The sequence below is a fragment of the Patiria miniata genome, unplaced genomic scaffold (assembly GCF_015706575.1).
Source record: "Patiria miniata isolate m_02_andy unplaced genomic scaffold, ASM1570657v1 HiC_scaffold_2, whole genome shotgun sequence".
Lineage (NCBI taxonomy): Eukaryota > Metazoa > Echinodermata > Asteroidea > Valvatida > Asterinidae > Patiria > Patiria miniata.
In genome coordinates this window covers 12,938,208-12,956,115 of record NW_024037058.1, presented here as the reverse complement: position 1 = coordinate 12,956,115, position 17,908 = coordinate 12,938,208, and the positions used below count along the sequence as shown (strand labels likewise).

Below are 17,908 nucleotides of genomic sequence, written 5' to 3'. Positions count from 1 at the left end.
CTGTTTGAAAGAAATTGTATTGCAGCTTTGTGCGAAACTAAGACCCAAATTTGAATAAGCTGCTTTTGTAATAAACCACTGTGTTGCATGTGTTTTGAAATGTGACTGTTCACTCATTCTGTGCCATGTAAACTCAAGCTTATTTATGTTAATTTTGTTCCCCCAAAATGTTGATCTCGGTATGTTTGGGAGTAGTCATTGCATTAACATACATTTTGGGCATGAATCTTGGCATTGATATTTTTAAAATTAAAATAGGTCAAGTGGTTTCAATACTTTTGATTGTTTTAATATGTGTAATATTCACCTCAGGGTATTAAATTTATTTGACAGTATATTGACTCATGTATTTTACAATTAAAAGCCTAATAGTATGCATTAAGATGTTATGTTTGTCACAGTTAGCTGCATTAATAAATAATGTACATTTACAAGAGTAACATGAAAGAATAATGAATGGTGTATATCATTTGAGAGTGACTGTTTTACAAATTTTAAATGGTGTGACACATGGTCGATCGTTAATTTGAGGGGAAAATCCGGAAGCAAATGGACATTTAGCTTCATCTCCAAAGCAGATGTAAAGCAAAACGTATGCCACACAAATTGACTAACGTTTTGCAAATTATGGCGTCGCTCGATCCTTTTCTCTAACAACAGGCTTTACCAGTCGGTCACTATGCATGAAGCATTTGGTGCATTACAATTACATTACATTTTGGGGCATTTTTGTAGCAGACTAATTGATAATAAAGAACATTTGGTACCAGACGTGAGTCAATAGAGGGCGACAAACACGAAATACAAGCCCCTAAATTTACCGAATCTCGTCGGGGCGATACAGAGCTGGATCACGGATCCTACAAACAAGGATAAATTCGACTCCCAAACTCCTGGTTAGACGCGTGATAACGGCCCGTACACTAGTGGGAATACATTGTACTGTCTTGTCAACAAATGAAAGGATCCGTGACCGTGGCTGGATGAAGGGTCCAGCTGCCATAACCTTAGTGGTAATTACGCGCCCTTCCCAAAATTAATAAAAACGCTCACAACTCTTTAAGGTGTTCAAGATACGCAGCAAATTAAAGCTTATTTCATCATCTTTCATTTTCTGTTCAATTTTATGGGGGGTAAACGATGACTTTTGGAAGAAAATTGCATCCAAAGATGATCACCCCTAAAAGCAGTCTTGAAGCCCATCACTTTGTTAAAACTGGACGCCTACGCTCCATTGCAAAATGGAGCCATTTTAGGACCTAATTTCATCCTAATTACACAGAAATACGAGCTCGCAGTCCTCTGCACGGCTTCAACCTTTTTTACAAATCCGGTTCACGGCAATTTCGGACCGTTTTACTGGACTGCACCCATGAATTGTAAATGGCATCAACTGCGTGTGTATGCTATGTTACCCGAAGTTTAGTTTTGACAATACATAAAGTGTCTGGTTTTTTTTTTTTTCGATAATTTATTAAACCATCATGCACTGTCAATTATAGACAATCAATAACATTTTAGGAACAGCTCTGTGGTTGCTCAGTTACAAACACTAGCTCTAGTTTCACTTGTTAGTGTTACTGAGGGCGTATGTTTCTGATCGAGTGGGAGATGATAATTGCTTTTATTACACAGTATCAGACATTAGATTTTTTTTTGTAACGCCGTTTCGTCGTGTAACGCGTATACAGAACATGATCGGCATTTTTGTGTTTTGTATGAAATTGGGGATCCCAATAAAAACAGTTTCATGCTAATTTTATCCAAGGGCACCGTTTAGCTAACCGTTTAGCTGAACGTATCGTAATGTTCTCTCTTTTGCTAGACGTTTCTGACGCGGAAATTATGAATTCCATTTACATGTACAAATACGTTAATGCCTAAGCACATCATTTACAAGCCAACAACCTTTCATGCCTATACTGGCAGGCATCTATTTTTTAGTATTCTTCGTTGATTTGTTTTTTTTTGGGGGGGGGGGGGAACACATTTTCAATCAAAAAAGGCAGATTTGCACTGGAAGAATATGGCAATTAATATGTTGCAACAATCTGCTGTATGCGTGCACCTTAGGCAAAAACAATAACCGCAAAGTTATAGCTTTAAATTGAAGTACATGGTTCCCAAACTCGGACTACTTCAAGTTTAAAGTTTGTGCGTTACTCCATCCATGGAGGAATAAGAATCGGTGTACGTAGATGGAAACATCTGAAATTTGTAGTGATTAGGTGGAAACTGAAATTGACATAGAAGACCACGATGCCTTAGGTTTCTGAGTTATGTGAACATATACTTATAGAACTCATGAGTAGTTACGAAACAGATCTCAAATTGATCATGGAAAGGTGCACCCACGATCTGCTCAAGCCAGCTCAGCTAAATCTAGAACCCATCCCGCTGTTGGTATATATAGGTATCAATCTTGGCAACGATATATACATTCTCGTTCTCATGAGACCTAGGAACGAACAATTTAGGATGTGAAAGGTCGTAAATAAAATTCGTTTCACCCATCCCCATGTACATTTTCATATTTTTTGTTTGAAGAATACAAGATAAAATTCCACCATGAATGTTTCTTTAGGTGGTTACGGCTAGAAATCATCTTGCCCAAAAAATATAGCAAGAGAAAGGGCAACCCCATGTGAAATGCCCATAGCCGAGCCGCGCGAATATGGAACACCAAAGCTGCCTTCAATATATCACTCCATTCATCAGACTCTTCATTCGATCGTCAGACTCATCATTCCATTCGGCACACTCTTCATTTCATTCGGCAAACTCATCATTCCATCGAACTGTCGAAGGCCACTTTGGCGTTCCATACTTGAGGTTTCCGGACGCTCGCCGCAAGACCTTTTTACTTTTAGCATATATAGGCGTATTTACCACCCCCCCCCCCAATATTTTCTAAAGACTGCCCTTTTCCATTGAAATACCCTTGTTTCACCATTGATAGTGATAGTACAAAAAAAATTGTACTTGTCTGCTTCGGACATTTGGTTCTTCGGGAAAACAATGAAAATATCGCCCCATCAAAACACGTGCATTTCATGTTATTATTCTTTACGGTTCCAGAAACAGAATTAAGATTTTCTGAAATAATATGTTACAATATCAGCTCACATACAATGTAAGATTCAAGCAAACAACTTAATAGCAAAACTTTTCTTCACAAGAAACTCTTACGACAGCACAAAGGCAGATTTATCTGAAGGAGCAAGTTCGATCAAACACGATTTTCCAATTACTAGTTAGTCTTGACGTCACTTGCACAGCAATGTGAAAACGATCCCTGCTCGAACTCCAGTCGAACGGGCTTTTGCAACTTGATTGACAGTTTGCCCTCATAACTTGGAAAGTTGCATATTACACCGATTCAGTGTAAGGAAGTTATTAAAGAGTGTCCTACGTTTTAACACTGTGAAGAAATGTATCAAAAGCTGTAATATTATTATGATATTATTTGGGAGCACACTAGTACAAATAGGGTTTTCATTTCAAGTAAAGTGTAAACAAGAGTATTACTTGGGTAACACGGTACGTTGGTTAGGCTTCCGAACCATCTCTTTAAAGAAGCTTATGAGCTGTTGCTGGTACATGTATTACGTGGCACTTTACTATACAAGCTTACGGGCTAATTTATGCAAAATAATAATAATAATAATAATAATGAACCAAAAATGTGGCTCAATGTGACACATTTTACATAAAACCTTCTTCGTGCTTATCCTACACCAAAACAGAGGGAGTCGACCACCTCCAAAACGAAAACACTGTTTTTCTTCTGCTCAGGCAGTTGCAAGACCGGTGCTTCGTCTAAAGAAGATATCTCAGTTTTGCTCATGAATATAGTAATTTCCATCGGGAAAACCAAAGGGCATCGAAACACCCATTCAAATGACATTTCGAAGAACTATATTTAGGTAAATGGGCCATATACGTGCATTTCAACTTGAACAAAAAACATCAATTAGAATGACATTTTGAAGGCATACAATTACGTGACTTACAGATACACAGTGGGCGGATCAATCAACCGATCTTTTCAAATCAGTCATTAACTTGATTTGTATAAATGCTTTTTGTTTGGATTTCAGTAGTTTCGTATAAAGGCAAAAAACTTAGCATTTCAGAACAAAGTTTCTAGATCTACGTTTAAGTCTGTTGCCAGCATTTGCCAACGTACTTGATGCAACTGAAGACTAGACAGAAGACTGGGTCAGAGAACAGCTAAACCTCCGCTGGCTGGTCTTCCTTCTCTTTAAGACCCGGCTCAATCTTCCCCAGCAACGGCAAAAGCAACATTTGCAGGGCGGAAGCAGCGACCAGACCAGCCAAGACGTAGAATACAGCAGTGAAGTTTCCTGTTTTGTCGTACAGCATACCTTTAACGAGTAGAGATGTATAATCAGTGGATTTGCCAAGTTGTTTTTATCAAATCTTTAATCTCGGCGCACACCTTCCGATTTTACCGGTTCACCGGATCACCCCATAGCATGACCGGTACGGTTTTATTCACCGTTGCGGTTGGACTGCAACATTACGCTCTAAAATCGGTCACATGATGATCAGTCACAATGATGACCAGTCAGTCACACGATGACAAAATGTCATCGTCAATTTTGAATCATCTGACTTCCTTCGTAAATCTGATTGGTTAACGGCCGGTGAAATCGGAGTGCTGCCTGCACACGTTTCCGATGACATTGGATCCGGTGAAATCGGATGCGGAAAAAAAGCAAACATATTTGGTTTCATCCGGTCGCCCGGTGTACGCGGTCGGAGAGGTCCGAATTTTCAGCGCAAACCTCTGTATACGTTGGCCCAATGATCCGCTAAACCGGTAAAATCGGCCAAAAGTGTGCAACCCGCCGCACACTTTTCCGGTTTAACCGGTTCACCCCACAAATACACTAATCTGACCGCACACCGGTGACCAGATGAAATCAAACATGACTTTCGTTTCCTTTTTTCGTATCCGATTTCACCGTATCCTATGTCATCGGAAAGGTGTGCGGGCGGCACTCCGATTTCACCGAACGCAACATTTACATTAACCAATCAGTTTCACGAAGGACGTTAAATGATTTAAATTGGCTGCCATTTTGTCATCATGTGACTGGTCATCATTTGACTGGTCATCATGTGACGGATTAAAGAACGGAATCGCGCTTGGTAATGTTGCAGCCTCGGTTGCGGTCTCGGCAACGGTGAAAACAAGTTTGGAAATTGTACAATGTCTAGGTGGCTCCATCATAAAGAGTAGTGCATTAGCTTTCAAGTATTGATACCTTATTTGCATATCTTCAGTCACATTATGACTGAGCACCATTGATTGCAAAACAAAGGCCAACAAACACCTTTTCCAGGTTTGCTGAATAAATGATAGGTTAAGCTGTTGGAAGAATGCGCTGTCGCAGCTGTGAACAGTGCGTTAAAAGGGAAATGTTGCTTAAAAGCCATGTTGTTCACAAATAATTTGTCTTTTGTTTTTATCACAAATCAGCAATGGAATTTCAAAAATCTTTAAAACATAGCCTGCAATGGGCATAGCCAAAGCCATGCCAAGTTAGGCCAACGCCTAAGCTAAGTTTTGAGTTCATTTTTGCAGTAGGTAGTTTTGAGGGTAAACATAAAAACGAAATTTTGAAATGATTGATTTAATCATGAACATTATATTCCATTTATGCTCAAACATTTTCAGCTGTCTTTCTCTTCCCATTCAACATATAATCCATTGCGACTGCGCACTTTTTTTAGACAGCTCATTTCGCCACTGAATCAGGTAAACTAGGCAAAAAAGTAGGTGTTTGGCTTTGTGATGATAAACAAAATCTCGGGAATGATCAATCATTTATGGACAGCGTTACTGTGTACCATTTTATTCACAAACATCTCTAACATCATCCGACAGCTTTACTCGCCACTTATTCAGCAATCTTGGAAACAGAGGTTTATTAGCCTTTGTTTGAAATCAATGGTGCTCGGTCATCCATGACTGAAAAGATTAAGACATCAATGAAAAGCTAATGATCTATACCCTTTAAGATGGAGTCACTTTTACAGTGTTAAAGTTCATAATTAACTTGTACATATTTTTGAATTACCTTTTTTTGTACACCCTATACAAAGTGTGTTACCTTGAGTCACACAGCCTTTGGGGTGCTCACCGCAATCAAACTTCGTCCCTGGTAAGTGATTCGCATATACTTCCCCTTACGGGGACTTATCCAGAGGTTATTGCTGATTTTGAATTATTATATAGGCCTAACTCTCAGAAATCTCTCACCTGCAAAAATTGGACCTAAAAGATCCCCAATTCCGCCAAACATGTACGATATGCCGCATCCTGACGCCATGTTGGACAACCCAACGATCTTGCGTAGTAATACCATGAACATTGCTTTGTTAGCTCCGGTCCCTACGCCAACAATGCAGGCAGACGCAGCGAAGGCTACGTAGGTCTCGGCTTGAGTACATAATGCAGCAACACAAATCAGAATTATAGAGATTGTGTATGTCACCTCAACAGGTATCTTTCGGCTAACGAAGAAGCCCGAGCCAACCCGTGCACCCAGACCGCAAAATCCAAACAGACTGAGTAGAAATGGTGCCTTCTGCTCGTCAATACCACACAACTGGGCCCGGGGTACCAGAAATACCAGGAAGCATGAATACGCAATATTGAATTGCATGCCAATCAAGCAGAAGAGAGTAAATCGATAACTCCTCCGCACCAAATTCAGTCCTAATTCTGAGGCCAGACTTGAAGCGAGTGTCAGCAAAGATCTGCCCTTCTTTTTGTCAAGTCTACCGGCATGCTCATGTGACTTAGGATGTATTTCCATCCGAATTGATTCGTTGTCGGTCTGGCTGACTTGCAGTTGCTCGTCTGGTTCAGGTTGTTTGATCCTTCTCCGCCTTTCTGTATAGGGAGGATGGTAAAAGGCGCCAACTACACATATGTTTGCAGATAGTCCGGCCGTAATAAGCATGGTTCCCCTCCATCCGTAAGTATCAAGCAGTAGGCGAAACAGAGGCGGGAACACGATCATTCCCGAGGATGTACCTGCAGTCGTGAAACCCATAGCTATGGCGTAATACTTCTTGTAATATTGCGCTACAGCGATACTGGAGGATATAAAGCACAGTGCTACACCCGTACCTGCAAAAAGAGGGAAATAAATAAAACACAAGGCGAAGGGAAAAAAACGTGTTTCTCGTCCCCGCCCGCTTCCTTTTTGGAGGCCGACTGGATTTGTTTATTATTTTATAAAAACACCTTTTTCTTTTAAAACAACATAATGTGTAAAGTGAGGTCTTCAGCGAAAGTTCAATCTATATTAAAATGAGCTACGTCGTGCTCCTTTTCTTTTTGTCTTTACTCGGGATAATAATTTCAAATAGCCTACCCAAGAAGGCACCAATGATGTACATCTGATATAGTTGAAATGCCCAAAAACTGAGCAGCGAGGATACAAACATCATGAATCCTCCAAGTATCCAGGTAGTGCGACATCCCCATCGATTGCAGGCTATTCCAGCCAAGACAGCTGTTGGAAGGGAAACAAATGGATTTCTAAGGGGGAACTCTTCAGACAAAGAGCGCCACCAGCCTTGTCACTGCTGAGACCCTTCTCACTTAACGTCTTCAAGAAATCAATCACATTTCCTGGTGTTCAGTTGGCCATTTTGTAAAAATAAACTATCCGCCATTTACGTGCAAACACCTTAAGGGTAAACCAACGACATTTGAAAATAGGATAGGCCTTGTCCCAGATGATTATCGTTTCGTCAAGTAAAATAATTTCGGAAAATATTACATCCGCACCAAATACATTTTCAGTATTACAAAATGAATGAGGGCTTTGGATTGCTTACCCGCAAAGTAAGAGAAGGATGACATGATGCTAGCAATGGCCCCTGTCTGTGAGGCACTGGAGCCGAATTCATTCTTCCAGCTGAGGTACAGGACACCAGCACATCTCGTCATCATGCTGCACAGAAGGTGAGCGGTGAACACCGTACAAACGATCACAATCCCGTGGACACTATCTACTCGATCTGCGGAACTGCCCCGATGCAAGAAGTGCAGCTTTCGGCCTCGAAGGAGAGGCATGATTGCTGAAAAGATCTGCGAATCAATAAGGTATAATGGTAAATAGCTACATATGCCATCCAATTTTAAAAATGTTTCATCCACCGAATTCCCTAGATCATACAACCCTGCGCTGCAAAGTGGTACTCTGACGTTCAGCACAGAATCAATACGTAATGAGCCTAACGATATCATTTCCACAACCTTACCAAGTCAAATATTTATACAGCTAAATCATAGTCTAGACCTTGATTTTTGTGCAGCCTGTCGATTTAAAGGAACATTTCGGCCCGGAATGCGCCCAATTGGGCTACAAAACGCATTTAAAACGAAATGATATTAAATAGAATTTAGAGCATTTAAAAGAAGAGTATATACGTCCACACAACCATCCTTTAAACACTTTTCAACAAAAGAAGACATTTTGGGAAACAACTTTTTGATCCCAGCATGGTCCCAGGTATATCCCTTTATTCCTTGTCTTCATGCATGGCGGCAGCTTTTGGCTACATGCTACAGGCTGTAAAGTTTCATAGTCACTGAAACATGACACTGGAACGACAATGGATCTTATGTAATATGCTAAATAGGTTACATAGCTCCATGCTCTGTTCGAGCGTTCGAGTCTATGAGCACGGGACTGATATGACCCGCAAGCAAACAAACAATGAAATCATTCACATATCCATCTCTGTGAAAGCAGATCCTACTATTTTCTTCCTCCATGATCCTATTAACCGACCTAAAGGCAACCGAAACACGCTTAAACTCACCTTGCTGGATTTCACCACTGTTCCAACTATAGTATAGGTCTTCTGACGGCGTCCTGTTCCAACTATAGGCCTTCTGACGGCAGCTGCATGCAGTGAGTCAATTTCAGTTGGGCGAAGTTCTGCCTGTGTGGGCTACTCGATGACGATCGATGCAGATTATCTGTTAATCGTGAGCCCAAGAGTTCACCTGCAGTGAACTCGGCAGTGGTCCCGTTAGGCCAAAAGAAAAAGTCTCCGGTTTCTGGTATGGAGCTTGTCCAAAAAGTGGTGCGGCGACGCGGCTTTTTTTTTTTTTTAACCCGACTTTTTTGCTTCAAATGTCGGCTGATGACTGCAAATGATGCCCGACTAAACTAAGTGCAAATATATGGGAGTCCAGAGAGGCCACATAAAGCTTATTCTCGATCATAACCCCATCTAAAAACACGTTGGAATTGCGCAGCAGCAGAATTCCAGTCAAACCAGTGAGTTTGGCGGTTTTGAGACATCATCTTTCATTGAAAAAAAAACTTTTTCATTTTGCCGACGCGCATGGCTACGGCGACGCGCGCGCATACCAGAAACCGGAGACTTTTTTTTTGGCCTTATCTATACCATAAATGGAACGCCCGATATCAAATCCTTTGTAGTCAAAAGAACCCCATGTAAATGACCTTGGACACATAAGAGCTCCCGGGCTCTGTGTACGTGTACAGTAGCGCTGCCTAGCACGTGTACAATAAACAGACCCTACGCGCTGAGCCATTGAGCAACGGCAAATTTTATTGGAGTTTAGATGTACAATTCTTTAGTTAATGAATGCACGCGAGCCTAAACCTTAACCAATCACAATAAGGGTTATATTGTTGGAAAGCTGACGAGACGAAGAAAAATGACTCGAGAGATCTAAGCTCCCAGGTGGCGCTATTTAACGTTATGATGATGTTAATGGACCAGTTCTTGGCTGAACGCGTGGTTTACACACAAAACAGGGAGATTTTTGACTGAAAATGCAATGTTTAACATCAATTAGCGAGTGAAACTCAGTGTTTTATTCAGTTTTTCTTTCATTCTCTGAAAGAGTATATTGTTAGGGTCACACTGTAGTGAGATCTAATGTATACCCTGTCGAATAATGAAGTGGTGGCGACAGATGTGAAAAAAGGCCCGTTTTTAATGATTTTTTCGCCGCGTTCTCTCATAGAGGTTGCACATAAAAACCGGCCCGGTGGGTTAGTTCCCCAAAGGAATGGACCGATCCAGTAAGCACCGCCCCATGGTATTCTGACCAATCACAGCCGTGATTTATGTCCGACATGCGTGCACAAAAGTCCGACATGCGTGCACGCGCGCGTATGCGCGCGGAAGGAAAATGCAGTGTGGCATTGGAGAGGAGCACGTGTTATTTTGCCCACGTGCGCACTGGGAGGGGCTTACTGGATCGGTCCATTCATATAGTGACCGTGCCGCGAGATAACCCTTACGCAAGCGTTAAACGCTAACTGGCGGGGTGCAGCTAGCCACGCTTGGTTGGCAACTCATTTTTACCAACCACGGGTTGCAAAACTATGGAAGGTCGTACTCTGCAAAAATGAAGAGCGTTATTACAGATAACCAACATATTATTAATTGTTGGCAATACAACATTTTCAACAAAGCTACACTGAACAAGTTCAATATTATTTCTTAACATGCCTTTTTACTTTGTATTGAGGGCGTTAAGCCCGGTTCATACTTCATGCGAAAGCGAAAGCGAACGCGAATCTGTGACGTCATGGCAAGTATTCGCGCTGCGAATTCGCAAAAGTTGAACACATTTCAACTCGGGCGAATTTCGCAGCGAATATTTCATGACGTCAAATTCGCTTCGCATTCGCATTCGCGTGAAGTATGAACCGGGCTTTATGGGGAATTTTTTGGGGAAAATATGTTGCCAACCACGGCTTCTATTTATGCGCTTGAGGCAGCCCATATAAAATGGCGCCAATGTTTACAAACAAAAGAAAGGTCTGTATGTCATAGGCCCTGCCAAGTCACAATTTGCATTGCTCTAAAATTCTCCGGTTTTATAGAGCATTTTGAGGGTCATGAACTTGATGGGTTTTCAAAAAACAAAAACTGGGCGGAAGCCGTGCGGAGGACTGTAGCTCGTGACTTCTGTGGCTCTCATTAGATTTTGATCCAGGACTATTATGTAATTATAACAGTGTTATGATAGTGTTATCACATGAAGACTTTGTAGTTTGCTCTTTTTAGTCGGACTGAGCACATGGTTGTACTCATGCGTGTACTATAATTACACCTGCGCGAAAGCTGAAATGCAGAGCAAAGATATGGATCCACATACAATTACATGCCAGGACTATTATGTAACTATAACAGTGTTATGATAGTGTTATCACATGAAGACTTTGTAGTTTGCTCTTTTTAGTCGGACTGAGCACATGGTTGTACTCATGCGTGTACTATAATTACACCTGCGCGAAAGCTGAAATGCAGAGCAAAGATATGGATACACATACAATTACATGCCAGGACTATTATGTAACTATAACAGTGTTATGATAGTGTTATCACATGAAGACTTTGTAGTTTGCTCTTTTAGTCGGACTGAGCACATGGTTGTACTCATGCGTGTACTATAATTACACCTGCGCGAAAGCTGAAATGCAGAGCAAAGATAGACATAGTGGCGCAGCATGGTATTTTTTATTGGGGGGGGGGGGTTAAAAACTCTTTTCTTGAGTGTATTAATACTCAACAAATTTTACAATTGCGTTTGAATGCCATGGCGTTGTGGTCTGGGGCATTGAGTTCGTGGTCTGCGGGTAATTCTGCAGGTTGTGGGTTCGAGTCCAGTCTCGAGTTGTGGCACGCGTGCCCTTGAACAAGGCACTTCTCCCCAATCATAGTGGAGTAAATGTGTAACTGTGAGGTCAGAAGTGGTTACTGTGGTTGACTTTAGCTCCCTTGCTCCGAAATAGCTGCATCGAGGTCTATATGCTCCCCAGAGAGTTGCAATGGTATTTGGAATCATTTTTGTTATTGGGCCAGTGATGATCAGGGGTAATAATAATGTAAAGCGCTAGCTTTGCATGATCGTAGTTATAAAAGCGCTATATTTAAGAACCCGTTATTATTAATGAGATTCAAACTTTTTTCGGAAAAAATCAAGGATGATTTTTGTTTTATTGAACTACAAGAGACAATATACATTTGATGCACAAACAACACTTACCACAATTCATGGTCACTTTGGTCAGTGTTGGTCAATGGCCCCCACATGGAAGGTCCCCCACATCCTGTTTCCAAGTACTCTCCCTCATGAGTCATGGAAACAGATAGTTTTGCATAGCAACCAGTTAAATGATTAGTATTGTCTCTATGTGTCATGAAATGGGTTTATATTGTGAAGGCAACTGCGATCAACTTCATTCTGATTCAAGCCGCAGCAGCACTGTCTTCAACAATTTTCTTCCCACCCTCCCTTCCCTTTAATTAAATTCTGTAATAGTTTGGCTTTTTTTCCTTTTACTGTTTAATTTTGTATCCAATTTATGAGGATTTCTCTTTTATTTATTATTTTTCTTATTTATTATTATTATGCCTGTCAGACTGATTCTCTGACGTAACCTTACAATTCCCAAAGTCTATAAATTGCTCGATATCCGTTTCATTTTGAGGTCAGGGAACCAGACTACAAGAACATGATTGGTTTCCTTGGATTCCCCAGCATCTACAAGCCGAAAACGTGAAACAAGTCAGTTAAAGGGAGTGTACATCATTGGCTTTTGCTGTAATTTTCAGAAATGAACTATTTGAGGGGTTAGTATAATAGATCAAATGTTGTTACACTGACATGTGTGAAGTTTTGTGTTCGAAAATGCTGGAAAACCAAGAAAAAAGACAAATGTTCAAGTAGTCTGGCTCCCTGACTCCACTGAAGATGAAGTGGATCAATTTATAGATGCCGGAAAATTGTAAGGTAAGGGAACCAGTCTAGCTGGCCTGCACCCGTTCAGGAACATGTAACCAATAGCAAACAAAATTTGGACTGAACAAATGGTAAATTTGGAGCAGTAGTTGAAAAATAGTTAGGTTTTTCCAACGGTGGTCGGCCGACCACCGTTGGAAATGTATACAAAAATACAACTTTCTTGAAAATGACTTCACACCAGGTGCCCTAATTTTACAGGATGCTTTACACTGTCATTTACCAGCATCCTAGTAAGGTATTTTGTAAACACTTGGTAGTTTTATTTTTCGATGCTTGCAAATGTTGTATTTTCCCTTTAATAATATTTCCTATAACATTCTTATCCTCCAAATCATGATTTAATTCTCAAAATTTCAGCAAAAGCAAATGTTGTACATTCCCTTTAAATCGTTCGGGTCATGTCGACGAAAAACTATTGTGCGATCAATGTGTACTTAACACGATATGATGTGCACCTTAATTGCACACTTAATCTTTGTGAGAATAATAATAGTAATGTATCATGGAGGAATCAAGTTCCCATCGTCTTTATGATTGAATGAGCATTTTCAAACTGGCAGATTCTGTAAAACTATGGGCCTCATGATTATATTGCTGTGTTTAACTCGTAAATGTCAAATCTGGAAGTCCAAAACTTTCTCGAGTAGGCCTATATAATGTTCTGTGGATTCGAGTCTGTGATTTTCGAGTACGATCGCGAGTACCGGTATAGAGCCTGAAGTTCACCCCTAGTGGCGCTCTTCAGGACCCTTAATAGGACAGTTAACGTGCAAAACTGCTACAATTTGCAATTACTTTTGGTACGTTGATTCTTAAGAAAACTTACCCTCGAAAAAGACCTTTATAAAATTGTCACTATAGCATCTCGATTTATGGAAACTGAAAAATCACCCGCATTACGGACACACTCTCGCAAAATGTGGTCCGGCAGCTTTCTATACAAAAACCTCGTTGGCTTGGGGTTTTGTACGTAAACCTTATCAGTCAGCCGATCACGCTCAATTGACTTCGGCCAAACCGCAGTCCCATCATAAGAAATAAGTTAACAATGTTACCCGGACCATTTTTTTTCCAAGAGTGTGTCTCCAATGGTTGATGGGCTTTTAAAAAGAACTTTTGCAAATGGGAATAAAGACACTTTGGAAACATCCAATCAGTTTGAATATGCTTGATGAATTTCTGAATAAACGAGCACATTTTTAAAAGTATTTAATTACTATTATTTTTCGGTGTGGTGGTGGGGGGGGGGGGCCTAGACAGAAGATATATCAGAATGGCGCAATAAGACCAACAGCGGGCGCAATAATTTTGATTAGGGTTTCAAAATTTCTACGCGTCCGAGTCGTTAATTTGCATGAAAAGTGCCCCCACAATTTTTTGTAAAAAACGAGACCATCTAGTTTACAAATCGGTGGAATCGTGCGAATATAGCCGAGGATCATCTCCCTAGCTTTTGGGCTATTATCTAAGAGCAGATTTGATAAAATTAGGGTCCAAAAATGGGTCCTATTTGCACGAGAAAATGTAGGGATGCCACTGGTAACTTTGGCAGTATGCAGGCTCAGCATTACCGGCAGGCTTCAAGCATTACGGACACACTCTTGCAAAATGTGGTCTGGCAGCTTTCTATACAAAAACCTCGTTGGCTTGTGGTTATGTACGTAAACCTTATCAGTCAGCCGATCACGCTCAATTGACTTCGGCCAAACCGCAGTCCCATCATAAGAAATAAGTTAACAATGTTACCCGGACCATTTTTTCCAAGAGTGTGTCTCTAATGCGAGGTGAAAGAAAAATAGCGTGCCAAAAATTGACCTCTAACTTCCGAAAATCAAAAATACATGTGGATTAATGGAACTCGGTGTACTCGTACAGAGATGACAACTTATCAAATATATAGGCCTATATTGAGGCGGTCATTGGGTTAAAACTGAAACTTAAAATATGAGAATAAAATGTCTTTGAGGACAATACATATTTTCCTTTAAATAAACTTGAAGGACTAATAATAACTTACAGACAAATTTAAAATCACCATTGATAAGAGCTGTATTCAAGCAAGCTGGATTAAATATAAAATCGCGTCGTTATTTTCGTTTTCACGCGAGAGTGCGTGATGTGAAAACAAACGTGATCGAACAAGCAAACTTAGATACGAAAATGCCGGATGTGAAAGATCGTAAATGAAATTCGTTTTCACCCGTCTCCGCATGACTTCTCATCATATTTTCTTGTAAAAGCCAAGATGTAATTCCAACATGAATATTTCTTGGGGTGATTACGGTTAGTAATCATTTTTTCAACAAGGGCAACCCAGTGTTAAATGCCCATAAGCGGATCACGCGATGGGTCCGGAAGCTCAGAGACAAAATGGCGTACTTTCAGGCTCGCTCTGTTCTTGTATTGGAGTAGAAGACCTACTCGACCACGAGTAACACAATGGTAAGAAACTAATGAGTGGAAGTGACTTGATTTGTCCATCCTAGGCCCTTCCAGAAACCACGATGCCAATGCTAGACCGGAATCTCCTCTTCTAGCAACCAAGTTACGGCGCCACAGATCGAGTAGATGGTGTCCACGGGATTGTGGCTGTTAGTGCAGCTTTCGCTATGATCTGCTGTGCATGATGACGCGATGTGCTGGCAGAATGAATTCGACTCCAGCGCTTGAAACAGGCAATTGCCAGCACCATGTCATCCTGCTCTTATTACGGGGTGAGACCCCCCCCCCGAAAAAACCACGAATTTACCTTTTTCCTATATATATGACTTTTAACCGAGACATTTAAAAACCTGAAGATGAAGAAAATACTGACACCAGGTGAGATGAATAAATGTTACTGTGTGAGGATTTGGTGAATAACGAAACATATGCAGAGTATCATGTGTTTATCTTAATATTCTACAGTATGCGAGCGCCTTAAATTTTGCGTTAGTATAGTTGATACATTACTATTATTATTCTCACAAAGATTAAGTGTGCAATTAAGGTGCACATCATATCGTGTTAAGTACACATTGATCGCACAATAGTTTTTCGTCGACATGACCCCGACGATTTAAAGGGAATGTACAACATTTGCTTTTGCTGAAATTTTGAGAATTAAATCATGATTTGGAGGATAAGAATGTTATAGGAAATATTATTAAAGGGAAAATACAACATTTGCAAGCATCGAAAAATAAAACTACCAAGTGTTTACAAAATACCTTACTAGGATGCTGGTAAATGACAGTGTAAAGCATCCTGTAAAATTAGGGCACCTGGTGTGAAGTCATTTTCAAGAAAGTTGTATTTTTGTATACATTTCCAACGGTGGTCGGCCGACCACCGTTGGAAAAACCTAACTATTTTTCAACTACTGCTCCAAATTTACCATTTGTTCAGTCCAAATTTTGTTTGCTATTGGTTACATGTTCCTGAACGGGTGCAGGCCAGCTAGACTGGTTCCCTTACCTTACAATTTTCCGGCATCTATAAATTGATCCACTTCATCTTCAGTGGAGTCAGGGAGCCAGACTACTTGAACATTTGTCTTTTTTCTTGGTTTTCCAGCATTTTCGAACACAAAACTTCACACATGTCAGTGTAACAACATTTGATCTATTATACTAACCCCTCAAATAGTTCATTTCTGAAAATTACAGCAAAAGCCAATGATGTACACTCCCTTTAACTGACTTGTTTCACGTTTTCGGCTTGTAGATGCTGGGGAATCCAAGGAAACCAATCATGTTCTTGTAGTCTGGTTCCCTGACCTCAAAATGAAACGGATATCGAGCAATTTATAGACTTTGGGAATTGTAAGGTTACGTCAGAGAATCAGTCTGACAGGCATAATAATAATAAATAAGAAAAATAATAAATAAAAGAGAAATCCTCATAAATTGGATACAAAATTAAACGGTAAAAGGAAAAAAAGCCAAACTATTACAGAATTTAATTAAAGGGAAGGGAGGGTGGGAAGAAAATTGTTGAAGACAGTGCTGCTGCGGCTTGAATCAGAATGAAGTTGATCGCAGTTGCCTTCACAATATAAACCCATTTCATGACACATAGAGACAATACTAATCATTTAACTGGTTGCTATGCAAAACTATCTGATTCCATGACTCATGAGGGAGAGTACTTGGAAACAGGATGTGGGGGAACTTCCATGTGGGGGCCATTGACCAACACTGACCAAAGTGACCATGAATTGTGGTAAGTGTTGTTTGTGCATCAAATGTATATTGTCTCTTGTAGTTCAATAAAACAAAAATCATCCTTGATTTTTTCCGAAAAAAGTTTGAATCTCATTAATAATAACGGGTTCTTAAATATAGCGCTTTTATAACTACGATCATGCAAAGCTAGCGCTTTACATTATTATTACCCCTGATCATCACTGGCCCAATAACAAAAATGATTCCAAATACCATTGCAACTCTCTGGGGAGCATATAGACCTCGATGCAGCTATTTCGGAGCAAGGGAGCTAAAGTCAACCACAGTAACCACCTCTGACCTCACAGTTACACATTTACTCCACTATGATTGGGGAGAAGTGCCTTGTTCAAGGGCACGCGTGCCACAACTCGAGACTGGACTCGAACCCACAACCTGCAGAATTACCCGCAGACCACGAACTCAATGCCCCAGACCACAACGCCATGGCGTTCAAACGCAATTGTAAAATTTGTTGAGTATTAATACACTCTAGAAAAGAGTTTTTAACCCCCCCCCCATAAAAAAATACCATGCTGCGCCACTATGTCTATCTTTGCTCTGCATTTCAGCTTTCGCGCAGGTGTAATTATAGTACACGCATGAGTACAACCATGTGCTCAGTCCGACTAAAAAGAGCAAACTACAAAGTCTTCATGTGATAACACTATCATAACACTGTTATAGTTACATAATAGTCCTGGCATGTAATTGTATGTGTATCCATATCTTTGCTCTGCATTTCAGCTTTCGCGCAGGTGTAATTATAGTACACGCATGAGTACAACCATGTGCTCAGTCCGACTAAAAAGAGCAAACTACAAAGTCTTCATGTGATAACACTATCATAACA

General features: G+C 40.5%; 1 protein-coding gene across 2 annotated transcripts; it reads right to left on the bottom strand.

Moving 5' to 3' along the window:
- Nucleotides 1–1,414: 1,414 nt before the first annotated feature.
- LOC119726556 (monocarboxylate transporter 12-like) lies at nucleotides 1,415–9,083 on the bottom strand. Of its 2 annotated transcripts, none has more exons than XM_038198289.1 (5): nucleotides 8,875–9,083; nucleotides 7,885–8,137; nucleotides 7,416–7,556; nucleotides 6,293–7,168; nucleotides 1,415–4,388 (listed from the first exon to the last, which is right to left on the bottom strand). In XM_038198289.1, exons 2-5 carry the CDS (start codon nucleotides 8,120–8,122, stop codon nucleotides 4,234–4,236), a joined length of 1,410 nt encoding a protein of 469 aa, XP_038054217.1. In that variant the 5' UTR covers nucleotides 8,123–8,137; nucleotides 8,875–9,083; the 3' UTR covers nucleotides 1,415–4,233. The 2 variants fall into 2 exon arrangements, with proteins under 2 accessions (XP_038054217.1, XP_038054218.1); XM_038198290.1 differs by having other exon boundaries at nucleotides 7,885–8,127.
- Nucleotides 9,084–17,908: the final 8,825 nt, after the last annotated feature.

Bases quoted from the DNA above. Each gene is read 5' to 3' on its own strand.
- LOC119726556 (XM_038198289.1), bottom strand. From the start codon at position 8,122: ATGCCTCTCCTTCGAGGCCGAAAGCTGCACTTCTTGCATCGGGGCAGT. The intron at 7,557-7,884 runs GTAAGCAATCCA...CCCTTCCAACAG, and splicing joins ATCCTTCTCTTACTTTGCGG to CTGTCTTGGCTGGAATAGCC. The intron at 7,169-7,415 runs GTAGGCTATTTG...CTCTTTTTGCAG, and splicing joins CATCATTGGTGCCTTCTTGG to GTACGGGTGTAGCACTGTGC.